Here is a 13,151-nt window from a genome sequence, read left to right as displayed (position 1 = left end):
ACTCCCGACGTCCGTGGCGAGGTCCATCTTCGCAACCACGACACCGTGCAGCGCGGTACAGATGGGCCCAACAACATGCCGAATGGACCGCTCAGGATTGGCATCACGTTCTCTTCACCGGTGAGTGTCGCATATGCCTCCAACCAGACAATCGTCGGAGACGTGTTTGGAGGCAATCCGGTCAGGCTGAACGCCTTAGACACACTGTCCAGCGAGTGCAGCAAGGCGGAGGTTCCCTGCTGTTTCGGGGTGGCATTATGTGGGGCCGACGTACGCCGCTGGTGGTCACGGTAGGTGCCATAACGCCTGTACGGTACGTGAATGCCATCCTCCGACCGACAGTGCAACCATATTGGCAGCATATTGGCGAGGCATTCGTCTTCATGGACGACAGTTCGCACCCCCGTAGTGCATATCTTGTGAATGACTTCCTTCGACATCGCATGTTCTCCAGACACGAACCCTATGGCATATGCCTGGGATAGATTGGAAAGGGCTGTTCAAGAACGACGTGACCCTCCAACCACTCTCACGGATCTACGACGTTGAGGAGTGGGAATATCTGGACCAACAGTGCCTTGATCAACTTGTGGATAGTATGCCACGACGAATACAGGTATACAATAATGCAAGAGGACGTGCTACTGGGTATTAGAGGTACCGGTGTGTACAGCAATCTGGACCAACACCTCTGAAGGTCTCGCTGTATGGTGGTACAACACCCAATGTGTGGTTTTGATGACCAATAAAAAGGGCGGAAATGATGTTTATGTTGATCTCTATTCCAATTTTCTGTACAGGTTCCGGAACTCTCGAAACCGGGGTGATGCAAACCTTTTTTATGTGTGTATCACAGCTCAGATCTTACAATCAGAAACTGTACGGCTGTTATTTAGATAACTTTCAGCTTCATTTCTGGATACTAGCAGTGTTACAGAGCGGTACGGCGAGAAACTGCGAAAGTCCCTTTCATATTCCACTTCCCCCTGCATTCCTTCCACCCGTATTCTATTCGCATACACTGTTTACGGACAGTATGCACATATACTACTGAATCTACCTGCACAATCTTGTAACTGTACGACACGTAGGGCCGGAAATATGAAGTCATAAAGACTGCCATGCGTAAACGAACTACACTACTGGCCATCCAGATGATAAACGGGTATTCATTGGACAAATGTATTATACTAGAACTGACATGTGATTACATTTTCTCGCACTTTGGGTGCATAGATCCTGAGAAATCAGTACCCAGAACAACCACCTCTGGCCGTAATAATTGCCTCGATACCCCTGGGCATTGAGTCAAACAGAGCTCGGATGGCGTGTACAGGTACAGCTGCCCGTGCAGCTTCAACACGATACCACAGTTCATCGACAGTAGTGACTGGCGTATTGTGACGAGCCAGTTGCTCGGCCACCATTGACCAGACGTTTTCAGTTGGTGAGAAGTCTGGAGAATGCGCTGGCCAGGGCATCAGTCGAACATTTTCTGCATCCAGAAAGGCCTGTCCAGGAACTGCAACATGCGGTCGTGCATTATCCTGCTGAAATGTACGGTTTAGCAGGGATCGAATGAAGGGTAGAGCCACGGGTCGTAACACATCTGAAATGTAACGTCCACTGTCCAAAGTGCCGTCAATGGGAACAAGAGGTGACCGAGACGTGTAACCAATGGCACCCCATACCATCACGCTGGGTGATACGCCAGTACGGCGATGCCGAATACACGCTTCCAATGTGCGTTCACCGCGATGTCGCCAAACACGGATGCGACCATCGTGATGCTGTAAACAGAACCTGGATTCATTCGAAAAAATGACCATGTTTCCATCGTGTACCCAGGTTCGTCGTCGAGTACACCATCACAGGCGCTCCTGCCTGTGAGGCAGCGTCAAGGGTAACCGCAGTCATGGTCTCCGAGCTGACAGTCCGTGCTGCTGCAAACATCGTCGAACTGTTCGTGCAGATGGTTGTCGTCTTGCAAATGTCCCCATCTGTTGACTCAGGGATCGAGGCGTGGCTGCACGATCCGTTACAGCCGTGCGGATAAGATGCCTGTCATCTCGACTGCTAGTGATACGAAGCCGTTGGGATCCAGCATGACGTTCCGTATCACTCTACTGAACCCACCGATTCCATATTCTGCTAACAGTCATTGGATCTCGACCGACGCGAGCTGCAATGTCGCTATACGATAAACCGCAATCGCGATAGGCTACAATCCGACCTTTATCAAAGTCGGAAACGTGATGGTACGCATTTCTCCTCCTTACACGAGGCATCACAACAACGTTTCAGCAGGCAACGCCCGTCAACTGCTGTTTGTGTATGAGAAATCGGTTGGAAACTTTCCTCCTGTCAGCACGTTGTAGGTGTCGCCACCGGCGCCAACATTGTGTGAATGCTCTGAAAAGCTAATCGTTTGCACATCACAGCGTTTTCTTCCTGTCGGTTAAATTTCAGCACGTCATCTTCGTGGTGCAGCAATTTTAATGGCCAGCAGTGTAGCTTTTCTTAAAACGAGGCTGTTTCACACGTAGAGGTTGGACTCTTTAAAGAACCTGAGGAAGGGGTGGTGGCGGTGGGAAGGGAGGATTACTGTCGTTTGCACCTATGCTGGAAAGCCGCCACTTCCATCGGTGGTTCGCCGTCCCCCCACGCTATCACACGGCTGTTTCCCCCGGCACCCGCTTGACTGCCGTCGCGATGTGTACAGACCATTGCTGGCATCCTAGCGGGCTGTTCTCACGGGCCATTCTTCTTCATACGGCGCGCGGAGCCATCACAATAGCTCCTATAACCGACACACACACACACACACACACACACACACACACACACACACACAGCGGCCCGCCGTACGAAAAGAATGGCTTGCAATCGGCGGGAAATTGCCGAAACAGCGGTGCGCGATAGGCTGAAAAAATATGCGGCACACATACACAACCACACTACGTGCTGTTCGTAATAACAACAGACAGCATGCAATTCCAGGTCTGCAGAGAAACGCCAAGGTGGTTATTTGAGAATAGACTGAAAAAAACCGTCGTTTCATTGCATTCACCGTCTACGTTAAGATAATGAGCGAATCTCCCTCCGTGTGAACCATTTATGTACGTCAATATCAATATAGGGAATACGTCCCATTGTACTAGGTACTACGGTTTCTTTGTGTTCCATTCACGTATGGCGCGCGGAAAGAATGTCTGGACGCCCCTGCGCCTTCTGTAATTATTATAATCTTGTTGTTGTTGTTGATGTGGTCTTCAGTCCTGAGACTGGTTTGATGCAGCTCTCCATGCTACTCTATCCTGTGCAAGCTTCTTCATCTCCCAGAACCTACTGCAACCTACATCCTTCTGAATCTGCTTAGTGTATTCATCTCTTAGTCTCCCTCTACGATTTTTACTCTCCGCGCTGCCTTCCAATACTAAATTGGTGATCCCTCGATGTCTCAGAACATGTCCTACCAACCGATCCCTTCTTCTTGTCAAGTTGTGCCCCAAACTTCTCTTCTCCCCAATCCTATTCAATACCTCCTCATTAGTTATGTGATCTACCCATCTAATCTTCAGCATTCTTCTGTAGCACCACATTTCGACAGCTTCTATTCTCTTCTTGTCTAGACTATTTATCGTCCAGGTTTCACTTCCGTACATGTGGCTACACTCCATACAAATACTTTCAGAAACGACTTCCTGACACTTACGTGTATACTCGATGTTAACAAATTTCTCTTCTTCAGAAACACTTGCCTTCCCATTGCCAGCGTACATTTTATATCCTCTCTACTTCGACCATCATCAGTTATTTTGCTCCCGAAATACCGAAACTCCTTTGCTACTTTAAGTGTCTCATTTCCTAATCTAATTCCCTCAGCATCACCCGACTTAATTCGACTACATTCCATTATCCTCGTTTTGCTTTTGTTGATGTTCATCTTCTGTCTTCCTTTCAAGACACTGTCCATTCCATTCTAATTTGTCATCGCGATATCAGTGGGAGCAACACGGACCGCATTGTAGTAAGTGCCTACAGTGATCATTCAAAACCTATTGTTCCATGACCTACGAGGGCTGTTCAAAAAGTAAGGTGATTTTTCAAACTGCGAGGCAAACTACATTCGATTATAGATTTTTTTTGTTATGTTGGTACACATGTCCCGAACATATGTTTACAGCTTCAAGTGTCCAGCGTACTTCGTTTGTTTTTGGGAGATAGAAAGTTTAGACGTGTGTCAGCGTTCTCGGCGATTTTCGATTATTACAAAAAAATGGAGCAAAGAAATTGCATGAAATTTTGTGTGAAAATGGAACCAAGTGTTCTAAAACACTTCAAATGTTGTCAGTGGCACACGGTGAGACTGTTCCAAGAATAAGGTATGTTTACAAGTGGTACAAGCTCTTCCAAGATGGCCGACAAGATGGACGCCCCAGCACATGAACAACAGATGATAACGTCGAAGCTCTGAAGAAAATTGTTTCGGAAAATCGTCGAAGCAACAGAAGTTGCTGAGGATGTTGGCATATCGGTCGGCTCGTGTCATGCAATTTTTTCAGTTGTTTCGGGCACGAGACGTGTGTCGGCGAAGTTTGTTCCAAATCTTCTCAATTTTGATCAGAAAATGTATATATATATTTATATTTTATAGGTAAGTGATTCATGAAGGGTATAACTTATTGTTAAGGCCATTCTTTTGTAGGGATCATTGAAAGTCAGATAGCGTTGCGCAAAAAATATTGTGTGTCAGTTTAGTGGTGATCATAATAAGCAAGAGTACGTTGAGTTTTGCTCAGCTGTTTGAAAACCAAATAACGTTAGAGTTTTTCGAGCACTGTCATTTTTTACATAAAAAGTGGAAGTTTCAACTGTGGTGGGAGAATTTAGGGAAGTTAGAAGTGCGTGAATGTAGAGAAGGTAGATGTTAACTGTGAGACCTTCATTCCGCCACCATCGTATGCATTTCACGTAGGGACCACGAGAATAAAGTGAGAGAGATTAGATGGCGTATAGTGCTACAAAGATAGTCGTTTTTGCCACGTTCAGTATGCGAATATAAAAGGAGAATTAATTGACAATATCTGTACACTGCATCCTCCACCGTGCACCGTACAGTGGGGTGTGGACTGCGCACGTGGACGCAGAACATCCTCTCCCCCAGTCAGTGACAACCTATACTAATCTGTTACGGCGAGCGAATAAAATAAACCCTCTTTACAGTCCGTTTTGCGGCTCCCTTTCTTCTGTTCATTCTCTCTCTCTCTCTCTCTCTCTCTCTCTCTCTCTCTGTTTTTTCGAATTTATTTTCCCAATAACTTTGAAACCACTCGAAAACAAATCAATTCACACAGGTGGTTCCTTTCATTACACCCCTCGCACTAGCTGTTCGCTTTAGGAATATATTAGCTGAGTCCCCACAATTCGACACTGCTGCACCAGTGCTCTGTTTTCACCCGCCTTTTAAACACTTCTCCACCCCAACAGCTTCCCTCAACGCATTCTCTCTCTCCCTCGAGAAATTTCACCCCCACCCCTCGTATATATTTCACCTCGCGCTGCCGGCTTCAGCCTCTCTCCTGTTTTTCTTTTCGATGTTTTTCCGCACTTTCTCTTACCCTCTCAACTTTCTCTCCCACTATCTCTCTTTCTCTGCTCCTCCAAACTCTTTCCCCATCTCTCTCACTCACTACCTTGCTTTTTTTTTTTCCTTCTTTATTTTTTTCCACGCATCCCCTACCCCACCTCTCTCTGTCTTTCCCTTTTCAAACTCTTCCTCCGTCCCACTCACTCGCTGCCTCCTACCTAGCGCGACCCAGTTCGGTAATTGGAGGAGCAAACAGCGCGGCAGCGAACGAGAGCTTGTGGGGGGGATTCCCCGTCTCAATAGAGCCGAGCGCCGCGGTCCCTCTCCTCTCTCTGAATGGCCGGGCCCGGTGACAAAAGACGGCCGCGCGTCGATATTCATTTGTCGCGTCGCGTGTTTTTGTTTACGGCGGCCGCCGGCAGGCGGCTCTGGGGGCTCTCGAGCTCCCAGAGTCCGCCGTCTGCTGTCTTTCTGCTCTCTGCTGGCTTTCATTACTCCCTCTGCCACTCCTACTGCTGCCTTTTGTCCGCGTCGCATCACGAGATTTGGCCGACAGAGCGCTGATGCTATTTTTGCGTATGGATATTTATACCTGCACAGAAGTAGCCCTACGGGTCACTTTGCGATACTTCTTCTCTTCTCTTTTATTTTCAATTCACTTTCAGTTACAGAGCCCCTTTTGTATCTCAACAGGGCACTGTATCCTCCGTTCTTGATAAACCTCACAATCGCCCATCTACCAGATGAAACTCTAAAAAAGCTGATCACTTCTACTGGTTAAATCTCACAATGCGATTTACACTGATGCGAAAAAGTCATGGGGTAGCAATGTTGTTATTGTTGTCTTCAGTCCTGAGACTGGTTTGATGCAGCTCTCCATGCTACTCTATCCTGTGCAAGCTTCTTCATCTTCCAGTAGCTACTGCAACCTATATACTTCTGAATCTGCTTAGTGTATTCATCTCTTGGTCTCCCTCTACGATTTTTACCCTCCACGCTGCCCTCCAATACTAAGGTGGTGATCCCTTGATGCCTCAGAACATGTCCTATGAACCGGTCCCTTCTTCTTGTCAAGTTGTGCCACAAACTCCTCTACTACCCAATTCTATTCAATACCTCCTCATTAGTTATGTGATCTACCCATTTAATCTTCAGCATTCTTCTGTAGCACCACATTTGGAATGCTTCTATTCTCTTCTTGTCTAAACTATTTATCGTCCACGTTTCACTTACATACATGGCTACACTCCATACAAATACTTTCAGAAACGACTTCCTGACACTTAAATCAATACTCGATGTTAAGAAATTTCTCTTCTTCAGAAACGCTTTCCTTGCCATTGCCAGTCTACAGTTTATATCTTCTCTACTTCGACCATCATCAGTTATTTTGCTCCCTAAATAGCAAAACTCCTTTACTACTTAAGTCTCTCATTTCCTAATCTAATTCCCTCAGCATAACCCAACTTCATTCGATTACATTGCATTATCCCCGTTTTGCTTTTATTGATGTTCATCTTATATTCTCCTTTCAAGACACTCCGATAGCAATAGGTACATATAAAGAAGGCAGTGGTATCGGGTACACAAAAAAATATGTGAGCAGTGCATTGGCGGGGCTGACTTTCTTACTCAGATGATTCACATGTCGCGGCTTTCGATGCGATTATGGCCACACCATTTAATTAACAGACCCTGAAATCAGAATGGTAGTTGGAGCTAGACACATGCGACATTCCATTTCGGAAATCGCAGGGAATTCAGTATTCCGACATTCACATTGTGAAGAGTGAGCCGAGAATACCACATTTTAGGCATTTAAATATTTTTATCATTTCTTGGCCCTGTCAGCAACTGTATAAATATTAATTTTAATTTTAAAAACCAACAGCCTCAGTTGCAAAATTTACCTAGATTTACCTAGGTTTCTGTGGCTATAACCCAACCTTCTTCAGAATAAAAGTAACTACCATTTGTCCATAGTGGACATCGCCAAGCTGAAATTACAAATTCATGAATTATCGTCAGACTCTAAAAACTTACCTGAAGCTGCCTCGGCCCACTTCGCGACCGCGATGCGGCAGCCACGAGTGCTGTACTGGAACACCAATACAGTTCCAGTGCAGCAGTCGTGGCTGCCTCATCATGGCTGGAACTGTACTGGTGTTCCAGTACAGCACTCGTTGCTGCCGCATCGTGGCTGGAACTCTACTGGTGTTCTAGTACAGCACTCATTGCTGCCGCATTGTGGCTGGAACTTTACTGGTGTTCCAGTACAGCACTCGTTGCTGCCGCATTGTGGCTGGAACTCTACTGGTGTTCTAGTACAGCACTCGTCGCTGCTGCATCGTGGCTGGAACTTTACTGGCGTTCCAGTACAGCACTCATTGCTGCCGCATTGTGGCTGGAACTTTACTGGTGTTCCAGTACATTGTGGCTGGAACTTTACTGGTGTTCCAGTACAGCACTCGTCGCTGCCGCATTGTGGCTGGAACTTTACTGGTGTTCCAGTACAGCACTCATTGCTGCCGCATCGTGGCTGGAACTTTACTGGTGTTCCAGTACAGCACTCGTTGCTGCCGCATTGTGGCTGGAACTTTACTGGTGTTCCAGTACAGCACTCGTTGCTGCCGCATCGTGGCTGGAACTCTACTGGTGTTCCAGTACAGCACTCGTCGTTGCCGCATCGTGGCTGGAACTTTACTGGTGTTCCAGTACAGCACTCATTGTTGCCTCATCATGGCTGGAACTTTACTGGTGTTCCAGTACAGCACTCGTTGCTGCCGCATCGTGGCTGGAACTTTACTGGTGTTCCAGTACAGCACTCGTTGCTGCCTCATCGTGGCTGGAACTTTACTAGTGTTCCAGTACAGCACTCGTTGTTGCCTCATCGTGGCTAGAACTTTACTGGTGTTCCAGTACAGCACTCATTGTTGCCTCATCATGGCTGGAACTCTGCTGGTGTTCCAGTACAGCACTCGTCGCTGCCGCATTGTGGCTGGAACTCTACTGGTGTTCCAGTACAGCACTCATTGCTGCCGCATTGTGGCTGGAACTTTACTGGTGTTCCAGTACAGCACTCATTGTTGCCTCATCATGGCTGGAACTTTACTGGTGTTCCAGTACAGCACTCGTCGCTGCCGCATTGTGGCTGAAACTCTACTGGTGTTCTAGTACAGCACTCGTCGCTGCCGCATCGTGGCTGGAACTCTACTGGTGGTCCAGTACAGCACTCGTCGCTGCCGCATCGTGGCTGGAACTCTACTGGTGTTCCAGTACAGCACTCGTTGCTGCCGCATTGTGGCTGGAACTTTACTGGTGTTCCAGTACAGCACTCATTGCTGCCGCATCGCGAAGTGGGTCCGAGGCAGTTTCAGGTAGTTTTTACAGTCTGACATTAATTTATTGATTTGTAGTTTAGCTTGACGATGTCTACTACGGACAAACGGTAGTTACTTCTATTCTGAAGGAGGTCGGGTTATCCCGACTGAAACCTAGGTAAATCTAGGTAAATTTTGCAACTGAGGCTGTTGGTTTTTAAAATTAAAATTAACATTTTTGGCATTACTTCTCAACACAGACCACGAAGCTCCCAACGGCCGTCACTTAACGACCGAGAGCAGCGTCAACAGACAAGCAGCAATGCATGAAATAATCGCCGAACTCAATGTAGGACGTTCGAGGAACGTATCCATTAGAACAGTGTGTCGAAATTTGACAGCAGACGATCGATGCGAGTGCTGTAGCTAACAACACGACACCGCCTGCCGTGTCCGTCCTGGTCTCGTGACAATATTGGTTGGACCCTAGACGACTGGGAAACTGTGCCCCGCCAGATAAGTCTCGATGGGAGCAGTATGTCGTCCTGAACGGGGTAATTTCATCAGAAACAATCGTATCTTCAGGTTTGCCCCAGGGCGGCGTAATAGGTCCTCTGCTTTTTACGATTTACATAAACGATCTGGTCGATGGTATTGATAGCGGCCTTAGACTGTTTGCCGATGACGCTGTAGTCTGCAGGAAAGTAGTATCACACGAACGTTGTGAACAAATCATTGAGGATTTGCAGAAAATAAATGCGTGTAATGACTGGCAGTTATCTCTCAATATCAGTAAGTGTAACCTACTGCGTATAACAAGGCGAAAATCCTATTAACGTACGAGTACAAAATAAATGCCCAGTCTTTGCAAACGGTAACATCCGCCACCCACCTAGGTGTGACTATTCGAAATGATTAGATCACACAACTAACGGGTAAGGAGACCTCTAGACAGCGGTTTATTGGTAGAATCCTGAAGCGATGCAGTCCTTCGACAAAGGAAATAGCTTACAATACTTTAGTTCGTCCAGTCTTGGAGTATTGTTCGTCTGTATGGGACCCTTACCAGTTGGGTCTGATTCAAGAGATTGAGAAGGTCCAAAGAAGAGCGGGGAGATTCGTGACTGGTACATTAGCCATCGCGAGAGCGTTACGAATCTCTCAGAAAGTTTCAAGTGGGACACACTTGCAGATAGACGACGCGCTAAACAGAAGGGGCTGCTCACTAAATTCCGAAATCCCATCTTCACAGAATATGTAGAGCATATATTCTTACCACTTGCCGGCAGGGGTGGCCGAGCGGTTCTAGGCGCTACAGTCTGGAACCGCGCGACCGCTAGGTCTTAGGTTCGAATCCTGCCTCGGGCATGGATGTGTGTGATGTCCTTAGGTTAGTTAGGTTTAAGTAGTCCTATGTTCTAGGGGACTGATGACCTCAGAAGTTGAGTGCCACAGTGCTCAGAGCCATTACCACCAACTTTCAAATCGCGCAATGATCACCATTCAAAGATAAGGGAAATTAGAGCTCGTACTGAGGCGTTCAGACAGTCGTTTTTCCCTCGCGCGATCCGCGAGTGGAACAGAAGGGGGGCGAATTGTGCCCTCCGCCACACACCGCTTGGTGGCTAGCGGAATATATATGTAGATGCAGACGTAGATTTCGGTTGGTAAGAGCTGGCGTTAGGGTTAGAGTGTGGCAGAGATCCCACGAAGCCATGCACCGAATTTGTCAACAAGGCACTACGCAAGCTAGTGGTGGTTGTACAATGATGTCGGCTGTGTCTACATGCAACTGACTGGGTCCAACTGAATTGATCTTTGGCTGGAAATGGTTGCGTTCGGCTAGTTGCAGACCATTTGCAGCCATTCACAGACATTATATTCCCAGACCATGACGGAATTTTGACTGACGACAATGCAGCATATCACCGGGCCAGAATTGTTCTGGAATACATCCACATTTATACTCCGCAAGCCACCCAACGGTGTGTGGCGGAGGGCACTTTACATGCCACTGTCATTACCTCCCTTTCCTGTTCCAGTCGCGTATGGTTCGCGGGAAGAACGACTGCCGGAAACCCTCCGTGCGCACTCTAATCTCTCTAATTTTACATTCGCGATCTCCTAGGGAGGTATAAGTAGGGGGAAGCAATATATTCGATACCTCATCCAGAAACGCACCCTCTCGAAACCTGGACAGCGAGCTACACCGCGATGCAGAGCGCTTCTCTCGCAGAGTTTGCTAAACATCTCCGTAACGCTATCAAGCTTACAAAATAACCCCGTGACGAAACGTGCCGCTCTTCTTTGGATCTTCTCTATCTCCTCTGTCAACCCGACGTGGTACGGATCCCACACTGATGAGCAATACTCAAGTATAGGTCGGACGAGTGTTTTGTAAGCCACCTCCTTTCCCGATGGACTACATTTTCTAAGGACTCTCCCAATGAATCTCAACCTGGCACCCGCCTTACCCACAATTAATTTTATATGATCATTCCACTTCAAATCGTTCCGTACACATACTCCCAGATATATTACAGAAGTAACTGCTACCAGTGTTTGTTCCGCTATCATATAATCATACAATAAAGGATCCTTCTTTCTATGTATTCGCAATACGATACATTTGTCTATGTTAAGGGTCAGTTGCCACTCCCGGCTCGAAGTGCCTATCCGCTGCAGATCTTCCTGCATTTCGCTGCAATTTTCTAACGCTGCAACTTCTCTGTATACTGGGGCATCATCCGCGAAAAGCCGCACGGAACTTCCGACACTATCTACTAGGTCATTTATATATATCGTGAAAAGCAATGGTCCCATAATACTCCACTGTGGCACGCCAGAGGTTACTTTAACGTCTGTAGACGTCTCTCCATTGATAACAACATGCTGTGTTCTGTTTGCTAAAAACTCTTCAATCCAGCCACACAGCTGGTCTGATATTCCGTAGGCTCTTACTTTGTTTATCAGGCGACAGTGCGGAACTGTATCTAACGCCTTCCGGAAGTCGAGGAAAATGGCATCTACCTGGGAGCCTGTATCTAATATTTTCTGGGTCTCATGAACAAATAAAGCGAGTTGGGTCTCACACGATCGCTGTTGCCGGAATTCACACTCGGGCGAATGAATGATTTGGACACCAGGATCGCCCTACAGGAATCTCATCGAACATTTGTGGGACATAATCCAGAGGTCAGAAGATGCTTCACTGGCCACAGTTTCGCAATTATGGACGGCTGTAGAGGCAGAATGGCTCAGAATTTTGGCAGGGGACTTGCAACGACTTGCTGAGCCCAATGTTAGGTCGAGTTGTTGTGCAACACGCCGGGAAACAGGAGATCGGAGACGATACGCTGAGGTATCCCGTGACATACGTCACCTCAGTGTTTTATCCCATCGTCAGGTAACTGGAGTGTTACCGCCTGACAAGAAAAGCAAAGCACACACAATATATGGTCAGGTGTCAAAGTTTGACACACGATGCACATACGAAGTGTGGAAGAAAAATAATTAGCGCAGTTTTTATGTATAAAAGTTTTTACTTTTTTCAAACAACAATACTGGAGTTTTGACAACGCATGAGTCTGCGTTCTTTGTATGCCCCCTTTAGCATCTGAAGATGGTCATAGTATGGCCAAAACCGGTTATGACTGTGTCATAAACATGTGATTGTGGTTCAAATGGTTCTGAGCACTATGGGACTCAACTGCTGTGGTCATAAGTCCCCTAGAACTCAGAACTACTTAAACCTAACTAACCTAAGGACATCACACACATCCATGCCCGAGGCAGGATTCGAACCTGCGACCGTAGCGGTCGTGCGCTACCAGACTGTACGGCCTTTAACCGCTCGGCCACTCCGGCCGGCCATGTGATTGTGTCTATAAACAAACAAAAAAATTTTACAAGAGAATAAATCACGCACTCCATAGAATAAATCTCGCTTCTTCCACAATACTGTCCCTGTTGAAAGTATTTCCCTTCAGCAGCTATACATAAGGCGGAGTCGTTTTTCTCAGTCTCAATAGCAGCACTGAAAGGCTCCAACTGCTAGAACCTGTAAATGTCAGTCTTTTGAATGTTCTCTGGAGTCCCAAAGTAAGGTCCTTTTAAGAATTTCAATTTCAGGAAAAGAAGACTCACAAGGACTCAGGTCAGGTGAACAGCGGACGTTGGAAAAACAGGAATGCCTTTTGAGGTCAAAAATTCCGTGACGAAAGTGGACGTGTGACGTGGGG

General features: G+C 46.9%; 1 protein-coding gene across 1 annotated transcript; it reads right to left on the bottom strand.

Moving 5' to 3' along the window:
• Positions 1 to 7,733: 7,733 nt before the first annotated feature.
• Positions 7,734 to 8,481, bottom strand: LOC126426599 (keratin-associated protein 9-2-like). Its single transcript, XM_050088492.1, has 2 exons — positions 8,346 to 8,481; positions 7,734 to 8,293 (listed from the first exon to the last, which is right to left on the bottom strand). Exons 1-2 carry the CDS (start codon positions 8,479 to 8,481, stop codon positions 7,734 to 7,736), a joined length of 696 nt encoding a protein of 231 aa, XP_049944449.1.
• Positions 8,482 to 13,151: the final 4,670 nt, after the last annotated feature.

This window comes from Schistocerca serialis, chromosome 11 (assembly GCF_023864345.2).
Source record: "Schistocerca serialis cubense isolate TAMUIC-IGC-003099 chromosome 11, iqSchSeri2.2, whole genome shotgun sequence".
NCBI lineage: Eukaryota > Metazoa > Arthropoda > Insecta > Orthoptera > Acrididae > Schistocerca > Schistocerca serialis.
Note: the sequence above shows the minus strand (reverse complement) of the source record. Positions and strands in the feature narration are given on the sequence as shown.

Coding starts and splice junctions, on each gene's coding strand:
- LOC126426599 (XM_050088492.1), bottom strand. CDS start 8,481: ATGAGGCAACAACGAGTGCTGTACTGGAACACTAGTAAAGTTCCAGCC. Junction 8,294..8,345: donor AGTGCTGTACTGGAACACCA/GTAAAGTTCCAG, acceptor CTGGAACACCAG/TAAAGTTCCAGCCACGATGC.